This window comes from Cryptosporidium muris, genomic scaffold (assembly GCF_000006515.1).
Source record: "Cryptosporidium muris RN66 scf_1106632373475 genomic scaffold, whole genome shotgun sequence".
Taxonomy (NCBI): domain Eukaryota; phylum Apicomplexa; class Conoidasida; order Eucoccidiorida; family Cryptosporidiidae; genus Cryptosporidium; species Cryptosporidium muris.
Genome location: NW_002196574.1, coordinates 481,517 through 501,782, shown reverse-complemented (window position 1 = coordinate 501,782; position 20,266 = coordinate 481,517). Strand labels below are relative to the sequence as shown.

Sequence of the window (20,266 nt, the reverse complement as noted above, 5' to 3'; positions counted from 1 at the left end):
ATAAATACTATGGAGGCAATTAGATAGATAAGTGAATGAATAATTATATCTGATTTTAGTAAGATATCAACATATTTTTGTAAATATAATTTTATTAAATAAAGATAAGCCATGCAATATTTAAAATTGTAGGGATTATGATTAAACCATAACTTTGAAATGTATAAATATATCAATATATTGACATATATAGCTAATAAATATTATTTGGATAAAAATGAGGAGTTTTGGCAAGATTTATAGATAAATAATTAATTTCCTTTAAATATTAGAAGAATATAAATAAGATGAAGGTAGTATAACGTATAGTAGTACAATATTGGATCCATTGTAGGTACCAAAGGTATTTATTATAAATGTGAATGTAACTTATAGTATATAAAATATATCTATAAATAACTAGATATTTCTAAATTGAGATACAAAGATAGTTATATATGTAGTCAAATTCTTAATATTCATGGAACTAGCTGAGTTCTAGACTAGTAAGAATGGTGAATATATTTGAATGTTTTAATAAGTTACTTGTAGCTATTGAATACTGGTAAATATATAATATTATAATAATTCAATTCTATAAAGTGTACAATATTTTATTTGTGATTAAAACTAGTATATATCTAATATATACATAACTAGAAGAGACTAAATTTCATATTTTAAAGTATTGCATTTTCACAGTATTTAACATTAATATGCACTAAATCTGATAAGATTAGTATTAATAAACTTATTTCACAGTTACAATATTACTGGGAACTTAAAGATAATCATATTTTCAGTACTTTCACTAAGAAAATAAAATAGCTTATTTCCTTTTTACTTTGCCTTGATTAGCAACTGCTTCCATTCTCTTTTTTAACTCATCTTCATTAACTAAGTAATACTTCTTTATTGGTTCTAGCTCACTATCTAATTCATAAACTAATGGACATCCTGTTGGAATATTCAATTCAAGTACTTCTTCAGGTGTCAATTTCTCTAGTAAGTATACTAAAGCACGTAGTGAGTTTCCATGGGCAGATACCAGAACAGATTTTCCTTGTAAAATTGAATGTGCAATAGTATCTTCAAAATATGGTTTTACGCGTTCTACAGTATCTTTTAGACATTCAGTTGTTGGTAAACATATAGAAGGAAGTCCATTATAAATTTTGTCATTTCCAGGCCAACGTTCATCAGCCTTTTCAAGAGATGGTGGTGGAACATCAAAGCTTCTCCTCCAAATCTTAACTTGATCTTCACCGAATTTAGTTGCTGTTTCAGACTTATTTAACCCTTGTAAAGCACCATAATGTCTTTCATTCAAACGCCAACTATTTATTATTGGACAGTTAATATTATCAAGCTCCTTTAGAACTTCCCAAGTAGTCCTTATAGCTCGTTTTAGCACTGATGTATATACTATATCAAATGAATATCCAGAATCGCGTAACATTTTTCCTGCTTCTCTTGCTTCACAAAACCCTTGTTCACTTAACCCTACATCCGTCCATCCAGTAAAACGATTCTCCTTGTTCCATTCACTTTCTCCGTGTCGTATTAGTACAAGCTTGTAGACCATATTGTTGATATATTTGAAAATCAAGACTATTTATTGTACTTTAGTATAAAAATAAATAAGTTAGGTTTACTCAAAAAAAAGTACTCTAGAAGTGTTTATTTAAAGCTTTAGAAATCTCCTTATAAATTTGTCTTTGATATGTTCAATACCAATTTCTTAAGATCAAGAAACAGATATTTATATTTTATTAATCCTATGTAAAAAATTACTGAAATAGAAGAATGGAGGGAAATTACTTACAATGAAGTTTTGATTGTGCTCGGTATTCCAAATAGTTAAGAAAATTGAACTCACTATACAATCTAGATCAGGTAATAGATCTACACACGTGGCGCTAAATATACTAATGGCGCGTGAATCATGCGTTTTCAATATTAAATACTACCCTTAAAAGTTATAGCCTTAAAGTCACTTTGTCCAACATAGAAAATATAAGGATAGTTATTTTATTAAACACAGACTATGAAGTTATTTGTAACATAACCTTAGTATTAAAACATTCGACAAATATATAGGCATTGATATTTTTGATCTTCAAGTAATAGGTATGGCCAGTATTTGTGAAGATGAAAAAGAGTCACCACTAAAGATTAAGATAATTTATATTATTAGATATTTCAAATACAGGTCTGTATAATTCAAAATATGGTAGAATATTTGAATAAGTATTTATAGGGGTAGGATGAAATAATCTTGAAGAGACGTTGTAATCTGTAGTAGGTAGGTAGCGCGATTCAACTTATTGAAGGAGCTAGTAATCATTTGTTGCTGTCTTATTGTGGATTTAGAGAGATAAGAAGTTGTTATGAATGAATTGGAAGCATCTAGCAGAGAGCTTTTGGAAGATGAGAAAGTAATAGATACTATAGTAGATCTTTTCCATGGAGACAGATGTCTTAAGAAAGCCCGTTTATCAAAAATAAATAATTCCAATGATGATGATATTGATAAATCAAGCAATTCAGAATGTTCTAGTTATATAAGAAATCCCATTCTTCACGAACTATTGAGAGGAAGAGATAATAAGTCATCAGATTTGGATCGTAGCATTCCGGATCACTTATTATGGAAAATATCTCAAAAAGTGAGTGAAGCTCCAAATCTTTGGAGAACTTTATGGGCCAGAAAATCTTTATTTGATATTATTAAGGGAAGACCCGAAGATATAAATGTTCATTTTGAGAAACTTTGTTTTCATTATAAGACAATTCGAGACCAAAGAGTCTGTGTATCTGTTGAGGAATATTCACCCCCTCATAACTGGTCTTATTATATTTGGTGGCTGATTGCAAGGAGACCAGAGATGTTAAGACTTTTACCTAAATTACCAGGTTATACTGCAACATCTATAGCTTCAATGGAATGGAAACTTTTGCCATCTTTGAGACCAGACATATTAAGTGAATTTAAATCAAGTATTGAAGTTTATAAAGCTTCAAATCCACTTCCAAAATCAGATGAACCTGCTATGGTCCAACGTGAATATATTCATAATGCAATGATGAACTTAAGAACAAGCTTAAGTGGATCATTTAGTGAATGGTTAGTACCATATTATAGTGAAAATGTTGAACTAGCAGAAACTCACCTGGATAACTTCCAAAATAAAATATTAAATAATTATAATGCCGTTATAAAATCTAATGAAGCACAAAGTTATTCAATATTTGACTCTTTTCCAACTTCATTTTGTAGAGATATAGATAGAACTTTTGTGAAGAAGAAAGGGAACTTGAATATGGTTTTGACACATCAAATACCTCATTTAAATACATCTGATTGCACTCTACAAAATCAAGTATATAATAATGTATTTGTGGAGGAATATAGTAATGTTTCATTGTCTATTGCACCTCCATCTTGCAAAGTTGATATTTATGTTGGTATGCAAGTTCAGTTTGTTTTTGATTTTATTCATTTGGAAAAATCTAATTCAATCATGAATGATAATAATATCTCAGGGATTCAAAATAATATTGAGTATATGAAATTAAGTACAAATATATTAGAGACTGAACAAAGAGATATTAATACGAATATAGATATACCTAAAGATAAATATGGATATATATTGGATAAAGACACTACTTTAGAAACTGAACAAAATAACAAAACTGTTGATTATCCAAAAAATAGTAAGTTAGCAGATACAGAAACAATTGAATCTTTAGAAACTGATGTAATTAAAGTAGCTAATGATAAATTTAAGAATCAAATAAATTTAGTATGGATGAACGGAATAATTACAGAGTACTCAGAGGTAACTGGTGAAATTTGCATTACTTCTAGTGATCAGAAATATCAAATTAAGACTTTAATAAATTGCTTTGTCCCCCCATCTATACCAGTTGTAGATATTCGTGTTGGATGGTGGAGATTCCCCCCAAATGAAAGTTCAGATAGGGATCTTGTTCCGGGTTCAGTTGTTTGTATTTTAAAAGAGATATCTAGTCAAAAAATGCTCGATGCAGTGGTTATTTCTAAATATGATTCAAATGAAACCTCTGTAAACGTTTATTTATTTCAATCAAAGGAAATAGCAACTATATCCCCTAGTCAAATTGTATTCCGTCTAGCTTATGATATCCATCCTACTAGTGGTATATATATCTCTGACTCCACTGTAGATCTCTCTTCATGGTTTTGGTGCATACCTAGACCTTTATCTAGTGATCACCCAAAATCTCCAAAAGGAAGATGGATTATATGGTTAGTTTCATTTATGCTTGATTTAGTAACTAAAGACCCCATGTTATGTTATTGCATTCAACAAGATTTAGTTTTTAACAGAGGATTCTTATGGGACCCTTTGCCAATTACATGCTTTACAGAAGCTACTTTATCCAAATATACTTCAGAAACTGATGTTATTTTACATGATGTGGATTCTATTCTTGATATGCCATTAAATCTCCTAATATGACTCTAAGTATTTAGTTTCAATGAGTAGTATGATACTAAATTCATGTTAAAGCTATCTTGTAATTATCCTATTATTTTATATTAAATCATACTTACACTGTCTCCTCACGCTAGAGTATAGTATATTGGTATATATTATAGTGCTATAGATTTCATCTTGTAGATAAAGAACCCGCCTATTAGGGTTTCCTATTTCTATGGATGGGAAATACATAAATTCCTTAATTTAGCATGAATTAAAGATACAGACAAGGTATCTGCTATAATATATAAAGTATTTTATAATATACCTTAGCTTCGATGTATTCTACATATATATGACCTGTATAGAAGTGAGAATGTTTAGCTCAAATATACCTTCAGCACTGGACTGTAGCATATACTCTTCAGCTTTACTTAATGAAAGTGGGGAATTTTGTCCTCAGAAATTCAGAGCTGAGTTTTTGAAAGCTTGTGAGCTATCTAAAAAGGGGTATTCGAGTAGTGATGAAGATAAGCAACCAACAAAGAAAACGTTTATGGGGCAGCCAAATGGTAATGAAGACACTACCGCTATAAATATAGTAGGGAATTTACCTAATTTGAATTCTAGTAAATTAGAAGAGGCTACTCAATATGATGATGATTATGATCCCTTTTCAGATCCAATAAGTACAGTAGATGGTTCCATCTCACTAGATTCAAGTCGTTTTTTAAGTTCGAAATATAATCGTGAAGTAGAATCTAGCTTTAAACCAGTTCTATTAAGTGAAAGTGCTGTATTACCTGATGATACTCACTTAGTTAATACAGTGCCAAAAGACCACTTATCTCAGAATAAACTTGTTGCTATATTAGACCTTGATAATACTTTACTACATGCTTATAATTCTACAAAGGTTGGATGTAATATAAATTTGGAAGATTTCATTGGAGCAAACGGGGAGCCAGAGATGTATAAATTTGTGCTTCCACAAGATATGAATACACCATATTATCTTAAATTACGACCTGGAGTTCGTGAATTCTTAAATACAATTGCTCCTTATTATATTATGGGTATCTGCACTAATGCTACTAGAGAATATGCAGATGTTATAAGAGCAGTCTTGGACCCAAAGAGAGATAAATTTGGTGATAGAATAGTAGCAAGAGAAAATGTTGATGGGCGAGATACACAGAAAGACTTTAAAAAGATTTGTATCGGTATTGATACACGTGCTATAGTATTATTAGATGATCGCTCAGATGTATGGGATAGTTCATTGGAAATTCAGGTTGTTAAAGCACAGACTTATGAATATTTTGAACATAGAAGAGATGCTCTAAGAGCTCACTATCCTCCACTAACTTCTAACTCAGCTTCCATGGGAGCTGCTGGTAGTGCTCCAGGAGATATTTTATCAGCAGCATTATCATCTTTATCTAATGCAAGTGGAGGGAATACTATTGCAGATTATGATCGTCACTTGGATTATTTAATAAAGGTGTTTAAGGAGCTTCATGTAAGATTCTTTTGTTCTCCTGAGACTGCGAGTGTCGGAAATATTTTGCAGACAATGAAAAGTGAGATTTTAGCAAATTGTGTGATCTGCTTTACAGGGTTCTTGAAAGCTGATGAAAAACCTACAACAAAGAGTCTACCTTCAACTTGGGGCGATTCTCAGGCTGAAGCTGAAGCAGCATCAATTAGACTGGGGGCAAAGGTTGAAGAGAATCTTGAATCTATGGCTACACATCTTGTTGTACAGAAGACTAACACAGCAAAGTTTCACCAAGCAAAGAATAATCCAGACATTAAAATTGTACATACATTATGGCTTTGGGCTTGTGATGGTCAATGGCAAAGAGTCCCTGAATCTTTATTTGATGGTGAGGTTTTATCTGACAAGTTTAATCAATCCACTGTCTCCCGCCCTTGGAATATTCACTGGGAGATATTGGCTCAGAAAGAAGGTAAGGCAGGCATACAAGCGGTGAAATTTAGGCTTAGACAAGAGATCAACTCAAATGTAACTATCTCAGAATATGAACATCCTGCTGCTTGGAGACAGAGTGATGGCGCAAGAATAATGTCACCCAGGGAAATTGTGACTTTGAGGTTTTCTTGAATGTCTTGAGTACATTTGAAATTAGTTCATTCAGATTACTGGATGGGAATTTATAAGTATATATTTGCAAATATATATATGAACAAAACTAAATGTGCATGCACTTTATGAAAGCTTGTACAATAATTATGAAACTTCTTGTAGAGTACAATAGTTGTGACTTTCTGTGGCTTAGTAATACTTAGGATAGTTTAGATATTTGTCATTAACTTTAAGATATGTTTCTAGATAGAAATATCCTAACTAGGGCTATCTTTAATCATATGTCACCTTTGCCTTTTTTTTTGCTCTATTGATTATCATTACCTATTTAAAGTTAGAGGAATAGACTCAGCCTTGTTTTGGGCCCGCTCCTGTGATCTTAGACACTGACTAGTAATATACTTAAGTTAGTAGAGCATAGTAATATTGATACATTTGTGTCATGAATTTGGATAAATTACTCACAAATGTTGCTAGAGGAGGTCTTGTACTTGGAATGTTAGGTATTATCCCCTATTCTTGCTTATATACAGTTGATGGAGGTGAGCGAGCCGTAATGTTTAACAGATTCGGGGGTGTGTCTCCAAAACCTGTCTCAGAAGGGACTCATATTGCAATTCCATGGCTTCAAATACCAAAAATTTATGATGTGCGTATTAAACCTAAGGTTATTAATACTACTACAGGGACTAAAGATTTACAGATGGTAAACTTGTCACTTAGACTCTTATATAGGCCTCATATTAAAGCTTTATCACGCTTACATAGGCAATTAGGACCTGATTATGATGAACGTGTACTTCCTTCTGTAGGGAATGAGATATTAAAAGCAGTAGTGGCTAGATATGATGCTGAAAGTCTTCTAACCCAACGTGAACAATTTTGTAAAGATATTAAGGAAGCGATTGTACAAAGAACACAAGAGTTTGATATTGTAATGGAAGATGTAGCAATTACTCATTTAACTTATGGTAAAGAATTTGCAAAAGCAATAGAAGATAAACAAGTTGCTGAACAAGAGGCTGAGCGTGTTAAATTTATTGTTCAAAAAGCCGAATATGAGAAACAGGCAGCGATAATTCGTGCAGAAGGTGAAGCTTTAGCTGCAGAGATGATATCTAAGGCTCTAGCGGAGTTTGGTTCAGGTTTGATAAAAATAAGAAGACTTGACGGTGCTAGGGATATTGTAGAAAGTTTAGGGAAGTCTAGAAATGTTACTTTTATACCTGGAAAAGGGCCCCAACTATTGTTTAATATGCAAACATCTGGCGGGACTTCTGGAGGAGCTTCTTTACTTGGAAAAAGCTCTTAAGGGCTATAAATAATGTTTTTATACATTTCATTCTGAAATTTAATACTGAAATCCTAGCGTAGGGCTTAATCTTATTATTTTTGATATATTTTCCTATTTTAGCAAGGTCAAGTAGTTAAGACTGTATAAGTGGTTGGCGCTGAAGGTATGCACAGGCTATACACACAATCTTCAGAATTCCCTTAATAGAAAATAACTAGCTAGGGAAATTACAAATGAATTTTAGTAACTCTAGCTATTCTATACTTTTGAAGCAAGTTAATTCTTTAGAATCTAATATAAAAAGTGGGGGTAATTTCAATTACGGAGAACATATTAAGTTTACTTATAATATAACCCCTCCTCGTAAAGGTATAAATATATGTTTTGGATTTGGTAATGTTTTAGCTATATCAAAGGAGAAAATAGGTCTATTTTGTTTATATGATACCTCACTGAAAGATTCAATTGAATCCTTGGCTGTTGACTCAATTCAAAAATTACAGGATACCTCTTGGTATGAGTCAAAAACATCGGATCTATCTATCTATTACAAGTACTTGGAAGAATTACTATCAAAAATAAATGAGAAATTATCACCTGAAACACTTCCAGTTGAGCAGTTTCGGCATAATTGTTACGTCAAACTGTTAATGATGTATATAGATAAGAAACATCTTCCTAATAGTCCGAGTGAGTACCAAGTATTATTCAATAAATTGACTAAATCAAATACAGAAAATATATGGATATGTGTTTGTCATGCAAATGGAAAATCTGTGGACCTTATTTCTGAAAGATCGAAACTTGGATTCAAGTGTGCTACAGCTGGTGTAGTAAATACTATTAGGTCTATTTCCGAAAATTATCCAAACTCATACTTACTGTGGATTGATAAATTTGCTCTTAGTGGTCTTTGTGGTGAAAAGGAGTTAAGTCAATGCTATTTTGATTTTGTCAACAATAAAGAACAATTTTTAAATGTTTTACATCCACAAACTCTAAATTGTTCCTGTTTCAGTGATATTTTAGATATGCTATATTTGTGTTCAGCACAACGCCTGGATCACTTTAAAATCAGTTTATATATGCTTGAGCTATGGCCATTTTATGTATATACACTAGTTTCAACTTTAGGTACTTCTCATATAGGTTCTAGAAAATGGCTCTCTATGTTGGCCCAATCCTTCCAAGATGAAATTGTAGCTTGTAAATCCAAACTTTCTCTACACGAAAAAATATTTGGATTTCAATTCTGTCAAATACTATTAACACAGCTTAAAGAGCTTCCAATAGGTATAGATGTTAGGAATATACTTCAGTATGTCCATCTTATGGACATTTCAAAAGCTATAATTACAAGCACAAACAAAATCAAAACATTTCAATATAATGTGAACTCCTTATTTCATAGATATTTATATATTAATTTAATTGCATCTGATATTGGTTGCTACAAAGCAGCTTTAAAATATTTGGATATTATTACTGAAGAATCATTAAACTTAAATATAGAAGATTCTTCCTCTTTAAACAATTCACGACGGTATATTCAAGACTTGAAAAATCGTATAATAAAAGGGAGGTTTGAATATAATAGAAAAGTATCAGATACAAATTTTGATGAAAATGGTATATATACCAAACAAACAAATTCAAACAGTAGGTTTCCTAATAGTGATAAAACAAATAATAACAGTAGTAAATCATCATGGTTAGTTGAATGGGTATCAAGTAGTTTCAAAAAAGCCCTTGGAACTGAAGAGGAAAGATGGCCAGGGGTTGAAAATACTTTTTATTATGATAAAGAGTTGAAACAATGGTGTCAGAGAGGTGTACAGGTCAGTGAATTAAATCAGCAATCTGTAGATACAGTTACAAACAGCCAAAAATTACCAAACATACCCCCACCTGCTTTAGTAGGTACATCTCGATCAGCACATACATCAAATATAAGTAGCATTACTGGTGTTAGATCTCGTTATGTTGATGTGTTGCATAGTCAACAAAACAAATAGTTTACTACAGTGTGGAATATCATAATACTTATGAAAACATTAATAGGTAAGTCTAGTCAACCAGAGACTTACTAGTTATGGGTACTTGAATAGTAGAACATTATATTGATAATATCTAATACAAAAATTTTATATATCACCGCCTGAATATGATACCTTTATTGCATCTGCTTCCCAGCTTTGATAACTTCATCTACTAAAAGTAGTTGCTGAGCAAGAGTAGGAGCAATACTTAGGATTTGTCTCTTGACACAATAATTATCAATAACACCATCAATTATGGGGTAAAACGGTTCACCAGTTGTAAGATCTATACCCAAAGGCTGATTAGATTTCTGTAGAGCATCAAGAGTATTTAATGTAATTTCTTGTGGATCCAAAGCTGCATTTTCAGCTAAAGTTTTGGGTATTGCAAGAAATGCATCCGCCAAAATATCTACTCCAAACTTAGACTTGCCATGAACTTCTTTACGAATATTCTGTAGATGTTGATATGCCATTAATTCAAATGCACCTGCTCCTGGAACGATATATTTATCATCAATAGCATTTTTCACAGCTCTCAGTCCATCACGAATAGCATCCTTAACTTGAGTAATACTATGATCATTAGGGCCTATAATAAGAATACAACAGCTTTTGCAACTTTTAACCCCCTCTACAAAAGTAAATTTATCTTCTCCAATACTTTTTTCATAGACGTGATCTGCCCATCCTAGATCTTCAATTGATAGATCCTCTACAGAATTCATAGCATTCCCACCACAAGCTAAAGTTAGACGTTCCATATTTCTCCTCTTAACCCTTCTGAGGGCTAAGATATTTTCCTGAGCTAACATGCTTAGCGATGGAGGATCTATTCCCTTCTGATTTAATACAACAAAAGAGCTTCCAGGTTTTATTTCACAAACTTTACGCTTAAGTTCAATAATTTTTCTGACTTTCTCATCTGTGAAGGCTCTTTCAGCTTCAACTAAGCGTTCTCTTTGTACTGCAGAAGAATACATAAAAGATGATGTAACTTCACTTTTCTCATATTCCAAAGAGACATTCAATGTCAAGATAAAGCATTTTCTAAGATCCTTAGGCATGTCTGGATGTCTAGCTCCATGATCTAAAACCATGCCTCGTACTAAACGTGTTTCAGATGTCAGTCCATGTTTCATTGGGAGAACTTCCACCATATGAAGATCAACTGGAACATGAGACTCCTTATCTAACACAATCAAAACAGCATCTGTAACAATATCTGATAAGGAATCAGCAATTGCATGAGACAGTTTAGTTCTTAGTGATGTTTGTGCTACTCGCTGTAGCATCTCGCGATCATCATATGAAATTGGACTCTTTACTTCATCTAATAAATTAATTAAGGCTTTTCTACCAATATCAATACCTTCACAGAGTAATTGTGGGTGGACTGATTCAGTTACAAAACGTTCAGCTTGTTTAAGTATTTCCCCTATTATAATTACTATAGAAGTTGTCCCATCACCAGAAATATCATCCTGAGCAGTGGCAGCCCTTGCTATCATAGAAGCTGTAGGATGTTGAATCTGCATTTCATTTAATAGAACACATCCATCTTTTGTTACTTTAATTTGTCCCCCACCTCCAACTAGCATTTTTAAAGTGCCACGTGGCCCCAAATTAGACTTTATAACTTTTTGAAGACCCTTTGCAGCATGAAAATTAGCAGCAAAAGCTACAGATTTCCGTAAAATATCTGCTTTTGGATTTAATACTGAAATTGATGCCATTATTCTTTAAATTAGATACCTAATTATAAGTCCAGGTTCTTATTCTTTACAGCTTTACCCGTCCCACAGGGGGCGGTACCTTTATCCCCGTCTCGAATAATTTTATTACAAATTAGAGTGCACCTTTATATTTTAATTATTTATGAGTTATATTACAGACTTTCTTATATCTGTATGTGCAATCTTAGTGGGTTTTAATTTCCATTCTTATATTACAAAAGGTAAGTCTTGGAAATATGAATATCTTACTTTTGCAAATTTCTAGAGCCTAAGTTGAAATATTCTCATCATTTATATATCCTAATTAATATCTCTAGATATATTACAAGTGTACAACTTGACTATAATAAATCCGGATTCTTACATTCAACTCATATTTAGAATCGTTGGTATATTTACAGTATTCCTTATATTAACTAAGAATATCATCAAATCTTTCAAACCTATCTCAACTCATCTACAGCATACCGTAGAGCCACGGGCAGTTTATGAGGCTTATTGCTTCAGTAGACCTAATCTTACACCTTGTGGGATATCTAGAAGCAGAGCACTTAATAATATTGAGGAAAATCCACTAGAAATCTATTTAAAGGATTATGATGCTGTAACATATATTTAGATACCTCCAAATCTAGTCTAGATGTGCAGTTCTTGTGTAGAAATATTATTTATAGCTATTAAAAAAAACTTTTAAAAATTAATTTGCAAAATCTAAGTGCCTTGTCCACCCATAATAATATTATTAATAGGGATAAACACAAGTTTGACGGAATATCCAATAAATCCCATTAAGAAGAACCCAATAGTACAAGCATAAGCTACATTTCTGAATTCTATAAATATAAATAAATACATTTTAGGTATATAATCTCATTTATATTTAATAAAAGAGGAAAACTCACCTTTAGCATCTGGTTTAGTACAGCGTCTTACTAGCCTAATACTATCTAAAGTCAGTTCTTGAACGCCTTGAAATATGTACCCAATAGGATTGGACCTTTCTAGTAAAAAAGCTGGTAAGTTGACCATTCTATGCCAAAGATATACAATAAAGCAAAGTTCTTTAAACTAAAGAATATTCATTACTATCCTAGCTCGCCCACAAAGTAGACGGTAAAGAAAACCGCTCCATTAGGATGAATACCCGGACCTGACAACATGACTGTAACCTATCACATGATTAGAACTTACTTTACAAACTTTTCTAATATCTAAATTATAGAAATATTTTACTGTAATAAATAAGTATATATATATATATATTATAACTTCTACTAATAATATGAACTTCTAAGATATCTATACTCTAAAGACGTATTATTACTTCTCAATAGTAATATCAAGAATCTCTTAAATCCTTACATAACCAATAAAAAATCTCTAATAACTAATTACTAGTGATCTAATACTATAAATATATTTCTTCAAGTATTGCATTAGAAATATTACAAAGTAAAAATGTTTTAGTCTAGGTATTATTGAATAGTATAAGGTTATCCAATAATCACTTATCCAAACATGACACTTCAAAATTAAGCTGACTTATAATGTCTAACATTTCTATTAAATCCTCTTCTGAAAATCTCTTATCACAGTTTTGGATTGAACAGTGGAGATCTACTAAATGTTTTGGTCTTAGATCTAAAACCTGTATAATTTCCAGCATAGCCAAACCAAATTTTGAATATAGCTTTTGAATTATATCATATATAGTTTGTTCATATTTCAGCATATTTTCGACATCATGAAATGCTTTTAGATACCAAAGGATACTTTTATATAGGAATAATGTTGAGGAATAAGCTTCATCATCTCCTTTCACGTCGTTAATATTCTCACCATCTACACTATCGCTAACTTTTGATAAGTGTTCATATACTTCATAACAGCTTAAGGGAACCCATGAAGATAGATCAGCCTTCATATATCAATGCTTACTGATAAATTCACTTTTAATAGAATAGATTTAGCCAAGTTCATATTAGGCGGGAATTTTGAGACAATTAACAGGTACTGACTCGTGAAACAAATATAAATTACTAAGATTTTATATATACAATTTTGTAGTGATAGTAAGTAATTAGCTGAATAATTTTCATATCTAATATATTTTAAGACTACTCTTGTTAATGTAATGTATTTTGAATTGTGAACAGTTTTTTTGTTCCTGTCTCTTCCAGCACAAATTTATACTTAAATAAAATCCATTTTAAGATTTAAGATTTTGGACTTTAATATATAATATTGACGAAATAATTGGATTAAATAAATTATCGATTATGATGAAAATAAGATCTTTTTTATTTTTAAGATAGATCTCATTGCGCCAAAATTACCTATTTAGCTCCACTTTGGGGGTTGTACTCAATTTGTATATCTCATATTAGTACTTCTGGTATCAACGAGGCCACAGAAAGCTTGTTAGTGTTGGAACTACCAGAAAGGATAAATGATTAGCCTTCCAGAAGATCCACATATTAGAACTTATGATGAGATTCTGCGTCATTTTAATGTTGATGTAGATGTAGGTTTATCACTTGGCCAAATAGATCAATATACTAAATATTTTGGGAGGAATGCTTTAGATGAACAAGAAAAGATATCAATATGGAATTTGATATTAGCTCAGTTCAATGATTTACTTGTTAAGATCTTGCTAGGTGCGGCTCTGATGTCTTTTATATTTGCTACAATGGGTAATAACCACATGGAGGAAGGGATATCGTCTTTTATTGAGCCAATTGTAATATTATGTATTTTAATAATAAATGCTTTTGTTGGGGTGTGGCAGGAATCTAATGCTGAGAATGCTTTGGAAGCATTAAAGAGACTACAACCAGAACTAGCTGAAGTATTGAGGTGTGGAATTTGGAGTGAAATACCTGCAGAGGAACTAGTTCCTGGAGATATTGTAAGGGTTAGAGTAGGTGATAGGATTCCTGCAGACTTACGTATTATTAAGCTATTAACAACTTCTTTAAGAGTTGAACAAAGTCAATTAACTGGAGAATCATCGGGTGTACTAAAAACAGCTGATTCATTAGATATGAGCAAACGATATATTGAAATTCAAGCAAAAAATAATATGCTTTACTCATCTACAACTATAGTCCATGGATCTTGTGTAGCTTGTGTTGTTTCTACAGGTATGAAGACTGAAATAGGAGCAATTCAGTCTGCAGTACAGAAAGCAGCTGAGAATACAGAGGATACTCCACTGAGTAAGAAAGTTAACGAATTTGGCGAGATGTTGAGTAAGGTTATTGCAGTTATTTGTATTATTGTGTGGGTTATTAATTGTCGAAATTTTAAGGATCCAGCTCATGGTTCAGTAATTAATGGAGCTATTTACTATTTTAAAATAGCTGTAGCGTTGGCTGTTGCTGCTATTCCTGAAGGTCTACCAGCAGTAATAACTACTTGTTTAGCTTTAGGAACACGTAAGATGGCTCAAAGAAATGCAATAGTACGTCGTTTACCTTCTGTGGAGACATTAGGATGCACTACTGTTATATGTAGTGATAAGACAGGGACTTTAACAACTTCTGAGATGTGTTGTGTTCGATTTTTCATTCCAAAAAATTCTATGGAAGTTTCAAAATACTCAGTAGAAGGCCATTCATATTCTCCTATAGGTAACATCTATAAATTTGAATCAAGTAATAGCTCCATTAGATTTAAACATATTACTGCTCAAGATGCTAGCTTGCAATGGCTTGCCAAATGTTTATCACTTTGTAATGCTTCTCAGCTAACTGTAGATAATGGTTGCAAATTTAAAATTCAAGGGGAACCCACTGAAGGTGCTTTACGAGTTTTAGTTGAGAAGTTGGGTTGTACAGATGAAAAGCTTAATAAAAGATATTTAAATGAATTGGGAGCTAGGGCTTCACATACTGCAAATATATTCAGTAACTTTTGGTGTGAAGGTGTTAAACTTATTACTACTTTAGAGTTTCACCGAGATAGAAAGTCAATGAGTGTATTGTGCCGTGATACAGAAGATACTACAACTCATATTCCCATTAAAACATATATATCTAATAACCTGATTAGTTCATCAAAGAGCTTCTCAAAATCTAATATTCTATATGTAAAGGGAGCCCCTGAAAGTATTTTAGAACGTTGTACCACATTCATGATGCCAGATGGTACTGTGGAAACTATTACAGAGGATTATAAGAATATAATATTGGAAGAAGTTGGCAATATGGCTAATGATGCCTTGAGAACATTAGCAGCAGCCATCAGATTTGATGGTTTAGGACCTTTAAGTGAATATTTAGGTCAAGCTAAGTTTCAAGGAGCAGAATTACTTAGTGATCCATCTAGATTTGTGGAAATTGAACAACAATTATGCTTTTTAGGTGTAGTGGGAATTTTTGATCCACCTCGTCCTGGTGTTAAGAATGCAATCTTACGCTGTCAGAAAGCTGGGATTCGTGTATTTATGATTACAGGAGATAACAGGAATACTGCTGAAGCAATTGCTTCATCAATTGGAATTTTACAAGGTTCTAAATATTCTTGGAATGTCTCACACTTAGCAGAATATGATAATCAAGAGAAATCTAGTATGTTAAAACCTTTGATGATTGAAGAATCAGATGAAAAAAAAAGTCGAGATGTTTCTAATGGAAGATTTAATTTTATGAGATTAAATAGTGAGCCTTTTAATAGTCAATTTACGAGATGTTGTTCACTAACCGGTCGGGAATTTGAAGAATTACCTGACAATATTAAACTATCTATTTTACGTGAATCTTTTGGAGTTGTTTTTAGTAGAACTGAACCTAAACACAAACAGGTCATTGTAAAATTACTTAGTGAATTAGGTGAAATTACTGCAATGACAGGAGATGGAGTGAATGATGCACCTGCTCTTAAACAAGCCGATATTGGAATTTCAATGGGAATAACAGGTACAGATGTAGCTAAAGAAGCAAGTGATATGATTTTAGCAGATGATAATTTTGAAACTATTGTAGCAGCTATAGAACAGGGAAGATCAATTTATATGAATATGAAGGCTTTTATTAGATATCTTATCTCATCTAATATTGGTGAAGTTGCTTCTATCTTCTTAACTGCTGCATTAGGTATTCCAGAGGGTTTGGCTCCTGTTCAATTATTATGGGTTAATTTGGTAACTGATGGATTTCCAGCAACGGCATTAGGGTTTAATCCTCCTGATCCTCGTGTTATGAGACGACCTCCTAGAAGAAAAGATGATAGTCTAATTTCAGCCTGGGTTTTCATCAGATTTCTTATTATTGGTCTTTATGTAGGTATTGCTACAGTTGGAATTTTTATTTGGTGGTATGTTTGGGGTATAGACCCAACAGATGGAAATACTTTAGTCACTTTCGAACAGCTTAGATCTTGGGCTAAATGTAATACGTGGCAAAATTTTATTTCTAATCCTGTATATGGATCTACAATATCTGAACCTTGTAGTTATTTTACAACTGGAAAGAAAAAGGCTAGTACTTTATCACTAACAGTTCTTGTTGTAATTGAAATGTTAAATGCTCTAAATGCTCTTAGTGAGGATAACTCACTTCTTCAAGTACCACCCTGGGCAAACCCCTTGTTATTCATTGCTATTATTTTATCTATTATGGTACATCTGGTCATTCTATATATTCCACCAATTGCAGCAATATTCAATGTTGTACCATTATCTTTTACAGATTGGAAGGCTGTTATTTGGTGTTCTATACCTGTCATCATTATTGATGAAATTTTAAAAGCTATTTCCAGAGGTTATCATAGAGTTATTGATTTCCAAATGGATAATGTAAATGACTTAGATGTTTCTAAGAGTCATTCACCTGTCAAAAAAATTCAATGATGTTTAGGGGGGATCGTCAATATTGTAAACGAGTCATTTTGTTGTTGTATAGAGTCTTTTAGAGGTGATTCTGATGCAAATTGTTGTATCTACACTCAAAATATCAAAGAATCCACTCAAACAATATATCACACAGATATTAAACTTAAAACAAATATAAGACCAACTTCAGCAGCTGGTAAGAGTTCCTCACAATACTATGCTCTAGAATGTCTGTAAATGCAACTTTTAATCAATAAACTAAAAAAATCAATGTATTTACAATAATTACCTTATTTTTGTATTTATTAAATTTTACCCTTTTAATAACACTTTTACTGTGGATTCTTGCGAGATATACTCGTTTATTACGATCCTCCGTAACTCCTAGGCCTATTATCTTTCAATAATATTTTAATAGTAAAGAGGAAATTAAAAATACATAGATACGGCAGTATTGCTATAATCAAATCTCAATTAATAGTGTCTTCAATGTAATTGTTAGGTATTTAAAGTAATATTAATATTTCCTACTACATATTGGTTTATAAGAAACTCCTCATTATGTTCTCTTTAGCTGTTGTAAAAGCTTGATTAAATGATGTTTCTTCGAGTGCATTAGATCCTTGCATTCGGATTCTCTGATATACTACTCTTGGATCTGTTTCTAAAATAATGCCACTTTCATCTACAACTTCATCTAGGATTAAATGAACACTATCTAAGTTTTCAAATAACGATTTCTTTGATATATTGTTTCTAAAATTTAATTCATATATAGGGAAATTAAATCATTTTTAGTTAATATTACCTTATATATCGGTAATATAATATTAAATAAAACAAAAACTTACACAGTTACCGTTAGTAAAGTACCATATATACAATTGATAACATCAAGTAATATCAATTCATTTTCAGATTTCTTAGAAATAAGATATATACATATATCATTAATTGCATAGACTAAACATAAAAATTCATCTACGAAAATAGCTTCTGCTTCGTTTCTACCAGCTAATTTTGAGCCTTTCTGATATAATTGCTTTTCAAATTCCAATTGATTACATAACCTCATAAAACTATTCGACTTATAGTTGCCATAATAACGAGATGCTATTCTTTCTCCATCTGAATCCAGTATAATACAGCCCAATATTGTTTGTAACATCTATTGATAAAAGTTCTTACAAAGTCTTCCTTACTAAATAATAATACCCAAAAAAATAGCGCTCTTGCGCCACACAGTGTGTCACCTTACCGCCTGATTTTAATCTTTTTACTTAAGTATTTTTGTCATTTTCATAGTGGAGTGTAAAATTACTAATGTATATATAGAATTTAATAATCTGAGTGGGGCTGCAAAAATTTTATTTTTAATATTATAGATCCAAGAAAGTATCTTTTGCATTATACTTTAGTTACACATGTTTATTATTATATTACTATCTTTACCCTTAGTATAAGACTATTTTAACCCTTTAAATTTTCTCAAAAGTAAATCTAATAATATAAAAAAAATTTAAATTTATTTTAGAACTTGAGACTTTGTCTTCTATAATATAATACTGTAATTATGTTAAAGGACATACTTGGAAACTAGTAGATGTAATGTGGCGCGAGACAAACGCATCATAAGGAATAGTAAAGAACTAGAATAAGTAGACCTGGAAGAACTGCAAGAACGGTTTATAAATATCTTATATATAGTAAATTAACATATAATGGGTGGTATGGTTAAGGCTTATTAATGAATTACTATCGACATGATGAAGAATCAAATGATATTGGAAATGAACATACATTGTCGTGGTCTATTCAACTAGGACCAGAAAATGAAGTAGAGCAAGGAGGAAGTCATAATAGATTTAATACAAATGAAATTCCCTTAGATAATAATAACTTAACTCATGAATTACTTGAGATTAGAAACTCTCGGAGATTACTAATTGCATTAATTATCAATACTTCAATATTACTATTTATTATAAGTCTGTTCTGTTCTATTGTATCTATATTAGTAAAAAATTGGGGTGTAACATGTGATAGAAGTTTGAAAATATGGTGTATTGTATGGTTTGTAAGATTTTTATTATCAACTATAATAAGATTTGTAGCAAGTACATTTGCAAATATTCTCGGAAGAACTATTCCTGTAACTATGTTATATTTCATTCATATTATTCATATTTTTGGAATAGCATGGTGGTTTTATGGAATAAAACTTATTTTTATAACACCTCCAGACAAAAACTGTAGTGATACTTTAACTTTCGCTCAAATTTTGTTTTGGTATCAGTTTATACTCTTACTTTTACCTATATTACTTGCATTTATATTATGTATATCCGTATTCAATTTAATACATAGAATTGGACTTCAAAGACAATCTAAATCAGTACCAGAAGAATTAATGGATAAAATAGAATCCATGGAATTGATTGATTATATTAACAAACTTCAAAGTGAAAATTACAATGTAACTATATTTTATGAAAATAATACTAATAAAGAAATCATAGATAATCAGAGTACTGACAACTATTCAAATTCTTTATATAATAGAAATAATACTGTGGACAATGAATATATTAAATATATTACACTCAGTAAAGTTTGTCCAATTTGTGTTCAAGATATTAATGATAATGATCATATACGTATATTACCATGTGATGTTCGCCATATATATCATAAAGATTGTATAGATGGATGGTTTCAACAAAATAATGCTTGTCCTATATGTAGATCTGATGTAGTATTACTTCTTCAAAATAAGTAGATTACTAGATCTTTGTTCTTCCAA

General features: G+C 31.5%; 11 protein-coding genes across 11 annotated transcripts, besides 9 other annotated features; 6 read left to right on the top strand and 5 right to left on the bottom strand.

Annotated features, from left to right (window-relative positions):
• Positions 1-71: 71 nt before the first annotated feature.
• Positions 72-103: a sequence feature (AT_rich).
• Positions 104-545: 442 nt separating this feature from the next.
• Positions 546-569: a sequence feature (AT_rich).
• Positions 570-808: 239 nt separating this feature from the next.
• CMU_014400 (phosphoglycerate mutase 1 family protein) lies at positions 809-1,564 on the bottom strand (the record flags this gene model as incomplete). The annotated part of the gene is made up of 1 exon (XM_002141077.1): positions 809-1,564. One exon carries the CDS (start codon positions 1,562-1,564, stop codon positions 809-811), a length of 756 nt encoding a protein of 251 aa, XP_002141113.1.
• An 805-nt stretch (positions 1,565-2,369) lies between these two features.
• Positions 2,370-4,487, top strand: CMU_014390 (uncharacterized protein; the record flags this gene model as incomplete). The annotated part of the gene is made up of 1 exon (XM_002141076.1): positions 2,370-4,487. The coding sequence occupies one exon, from the start codon at positions 2,370-2,372 to the stop codon at positions 4,485-4,487; it is 2,118 nt and encodes a 705-aa protein (XP_002141112.1).
• Positions 3,166-3,191: a sequence feature (AT_rich).
• Positions 4,488-4,747: 260 nt separating the features above from the next.
• Positions 4,748-4,775: a sequence feature (AT_rich).
• Positions 4,776-4,803: 28 nt separating this feature from the next.
• CMU_014380 (NLI interacting factor-like phosphatase family protein) lies at positions 4,804-6,576 on the top strand (the record flags this gene model as incomplete). Its single annotated transcript, XM_002141075.1, has 1 exon — positions 4,804-6,576. One exon carries the CDS (start codon positions 4,804-4,806, stop codon positions 6,574-6,576), a length of 1,773 nt encoding a protein of 590 aa, XP_002141111.1.
• A 424-nt stretch (positions 6,577-7,000) lies between these two features.
• Positions 7,001-7,870, top strand: CMU_014370 (prohibitin 1, putative; the record flags this gene model as incomplete). Its single annotated transcript, XM_002141074.1, has 1 exon — positions 7,001-7,870. The coding sequence occupies one exon, from the start codon at positions 7,001-7,003 to the stop codon at positions 7,868-7,870; it is 870 nt and encodes a 289-aa protein (XP_002141110.1).
• A 215-nt stretch (positions 7,871-8,085) lies between these two features.
• Positions 8,086-9,867, top strand: CMU_014360 (uncharacterized protein; the record flags this gene model as incomplete). Its single annotated transcript, XM_002141073.1, has 1 exon — positions 8,086-9,867. The coding sequence occupies one exon, from the start codon at positions 8,086-8,088 to the stop codon at positions 9,865-9,867; it is 1,782 nt and encodes a 593-aa protein (XP_002141109.1).
• Positions 9,264-9,285: a sequence feature (AT_rich).
• A 158-nt stretch (positions 9,868-10,025) lies between the features above and the next one.
• Positions 10,026-11,627, bottom strand: CMU_014350 (TCP-1/cpn60 chaperonin family protein; the record flags this gene model as incomplete). Its single annotated transcript, XM_002141072.1, has 1 exon — positions 10,026-11,627. One exon carries the CDS (start codon positions 11,625-11,627, stop codon positions 10,026-10,028), a length of 1,602 nt encoding a protein of 533 aa, XP_002141108.1.
• A 659-nt stretch (positions 11,628-12,286) lies between these two features.
• Positions 12,287-12,331: a sequence feature (AT_rich).
• A 7-nt stretch (positions 12,332-12,338) lies between these two features.
• On the bottom strand, positions 12,339-12,656 carry CMU_014340 (protein translocation complex, SEC61 gamma subunit, putative; the record flags this gene model as incomplete). Its single annotated transcript, XM_002141071.1, has 2 exons — positions 12,339-12,460; positions 12,530-12,656. 2 exons carry the CDS (start codon positions 12,654-12,656, stop codon positions 12,339-12,341), a joined length of 249 nt encoding a protein of 82 aa, XP_002141107.1.
• Positions 12,657-12,839: 183 nt separating this feature from the next.
• Positions 12,840-12,895: a sequence feature (AT_rich).
• A 236-nt stretch (positions 12,896-13,131) lies between these two features.
• Positions 13,132-13,551, bottom strand: CMU_014330 (uncharacterized protein; the record flags this gene model as incomplete). Its single annotated transcript, XM_002141070.1, has 1 exon — positions 13,132-13,551. One exon carries the CDS (start codon positions 13,549-13,551, stop codon positions 13,132-13,134), a length of 420 nt encoding a protein of 139 aa, XP_002141106.1.
• A 525-nt stretch (positions 13,552-14,076) lies between these two features.
• Positions 14,077-17,481, top strand: CMU_014320 (calcium-translocating P-type ATPase, SERCA-type family protein; the record flags this gene model as incomplete). Its single annotated transcript, XM_002141069.1, has 1 exon — positions 14,077-17,481. The coding sequence occupies one exon, from the start codon at positions 14,077-14,079 to the stop codon at positions 17,479-17,481; it is 3,405 nt and encodes a 1,134-aa protein (XP_002141105.1).
• A 524-nt stretch (positions 17,482-18,005) lies between these two features.
• On the bottom strand, positions 18,006-18,631 carry CMU_014310 (clathrin adaptor complex small chain family protein; the record flags this gene model as incomplete). Its single annotated transcript, XM_002141068.1, has 2 exons — positions 18,006-18,219; positions 18,315-18,631. 2 exons carry the CDS (start codon positions 18,629-18,631, stop codon positions 18,006-18,008), a joined length of 531 nt encoding a protein of 176 aa, XP_002141104.1.
• Positions 18,632-18,823: 192 nt separating this feature from the next.
• Positions 18,824-18,847: a sequence feature (AT_rich).
• Positions 18,848-18,964: 117 nt separating this feature from the next.
• Positions 18,965-18,996: a sequence feature (AT_rich).
• A 214-nt stretch (positions 18,997-19,210) lies between these two features.
• Positions 19,211-20,242, top strand: CMU_014300 (zinc finger, C3HC4 type domain-containing protein; the record flags this gene model as incomplete). Its single annotated transcript, XM_002141067.1, has 1 exon — positions 19,211-20,242. One exon carries the CDS (start codon positions 19,211-19,213, stop codon positions 20,240-20,242), a length of 1,032 nt encoding a protein of 343 aa, XP_002141103.1.
• Between the last annotated feature and the right edge of the window lie 24 nt (positions 20,243-20,266).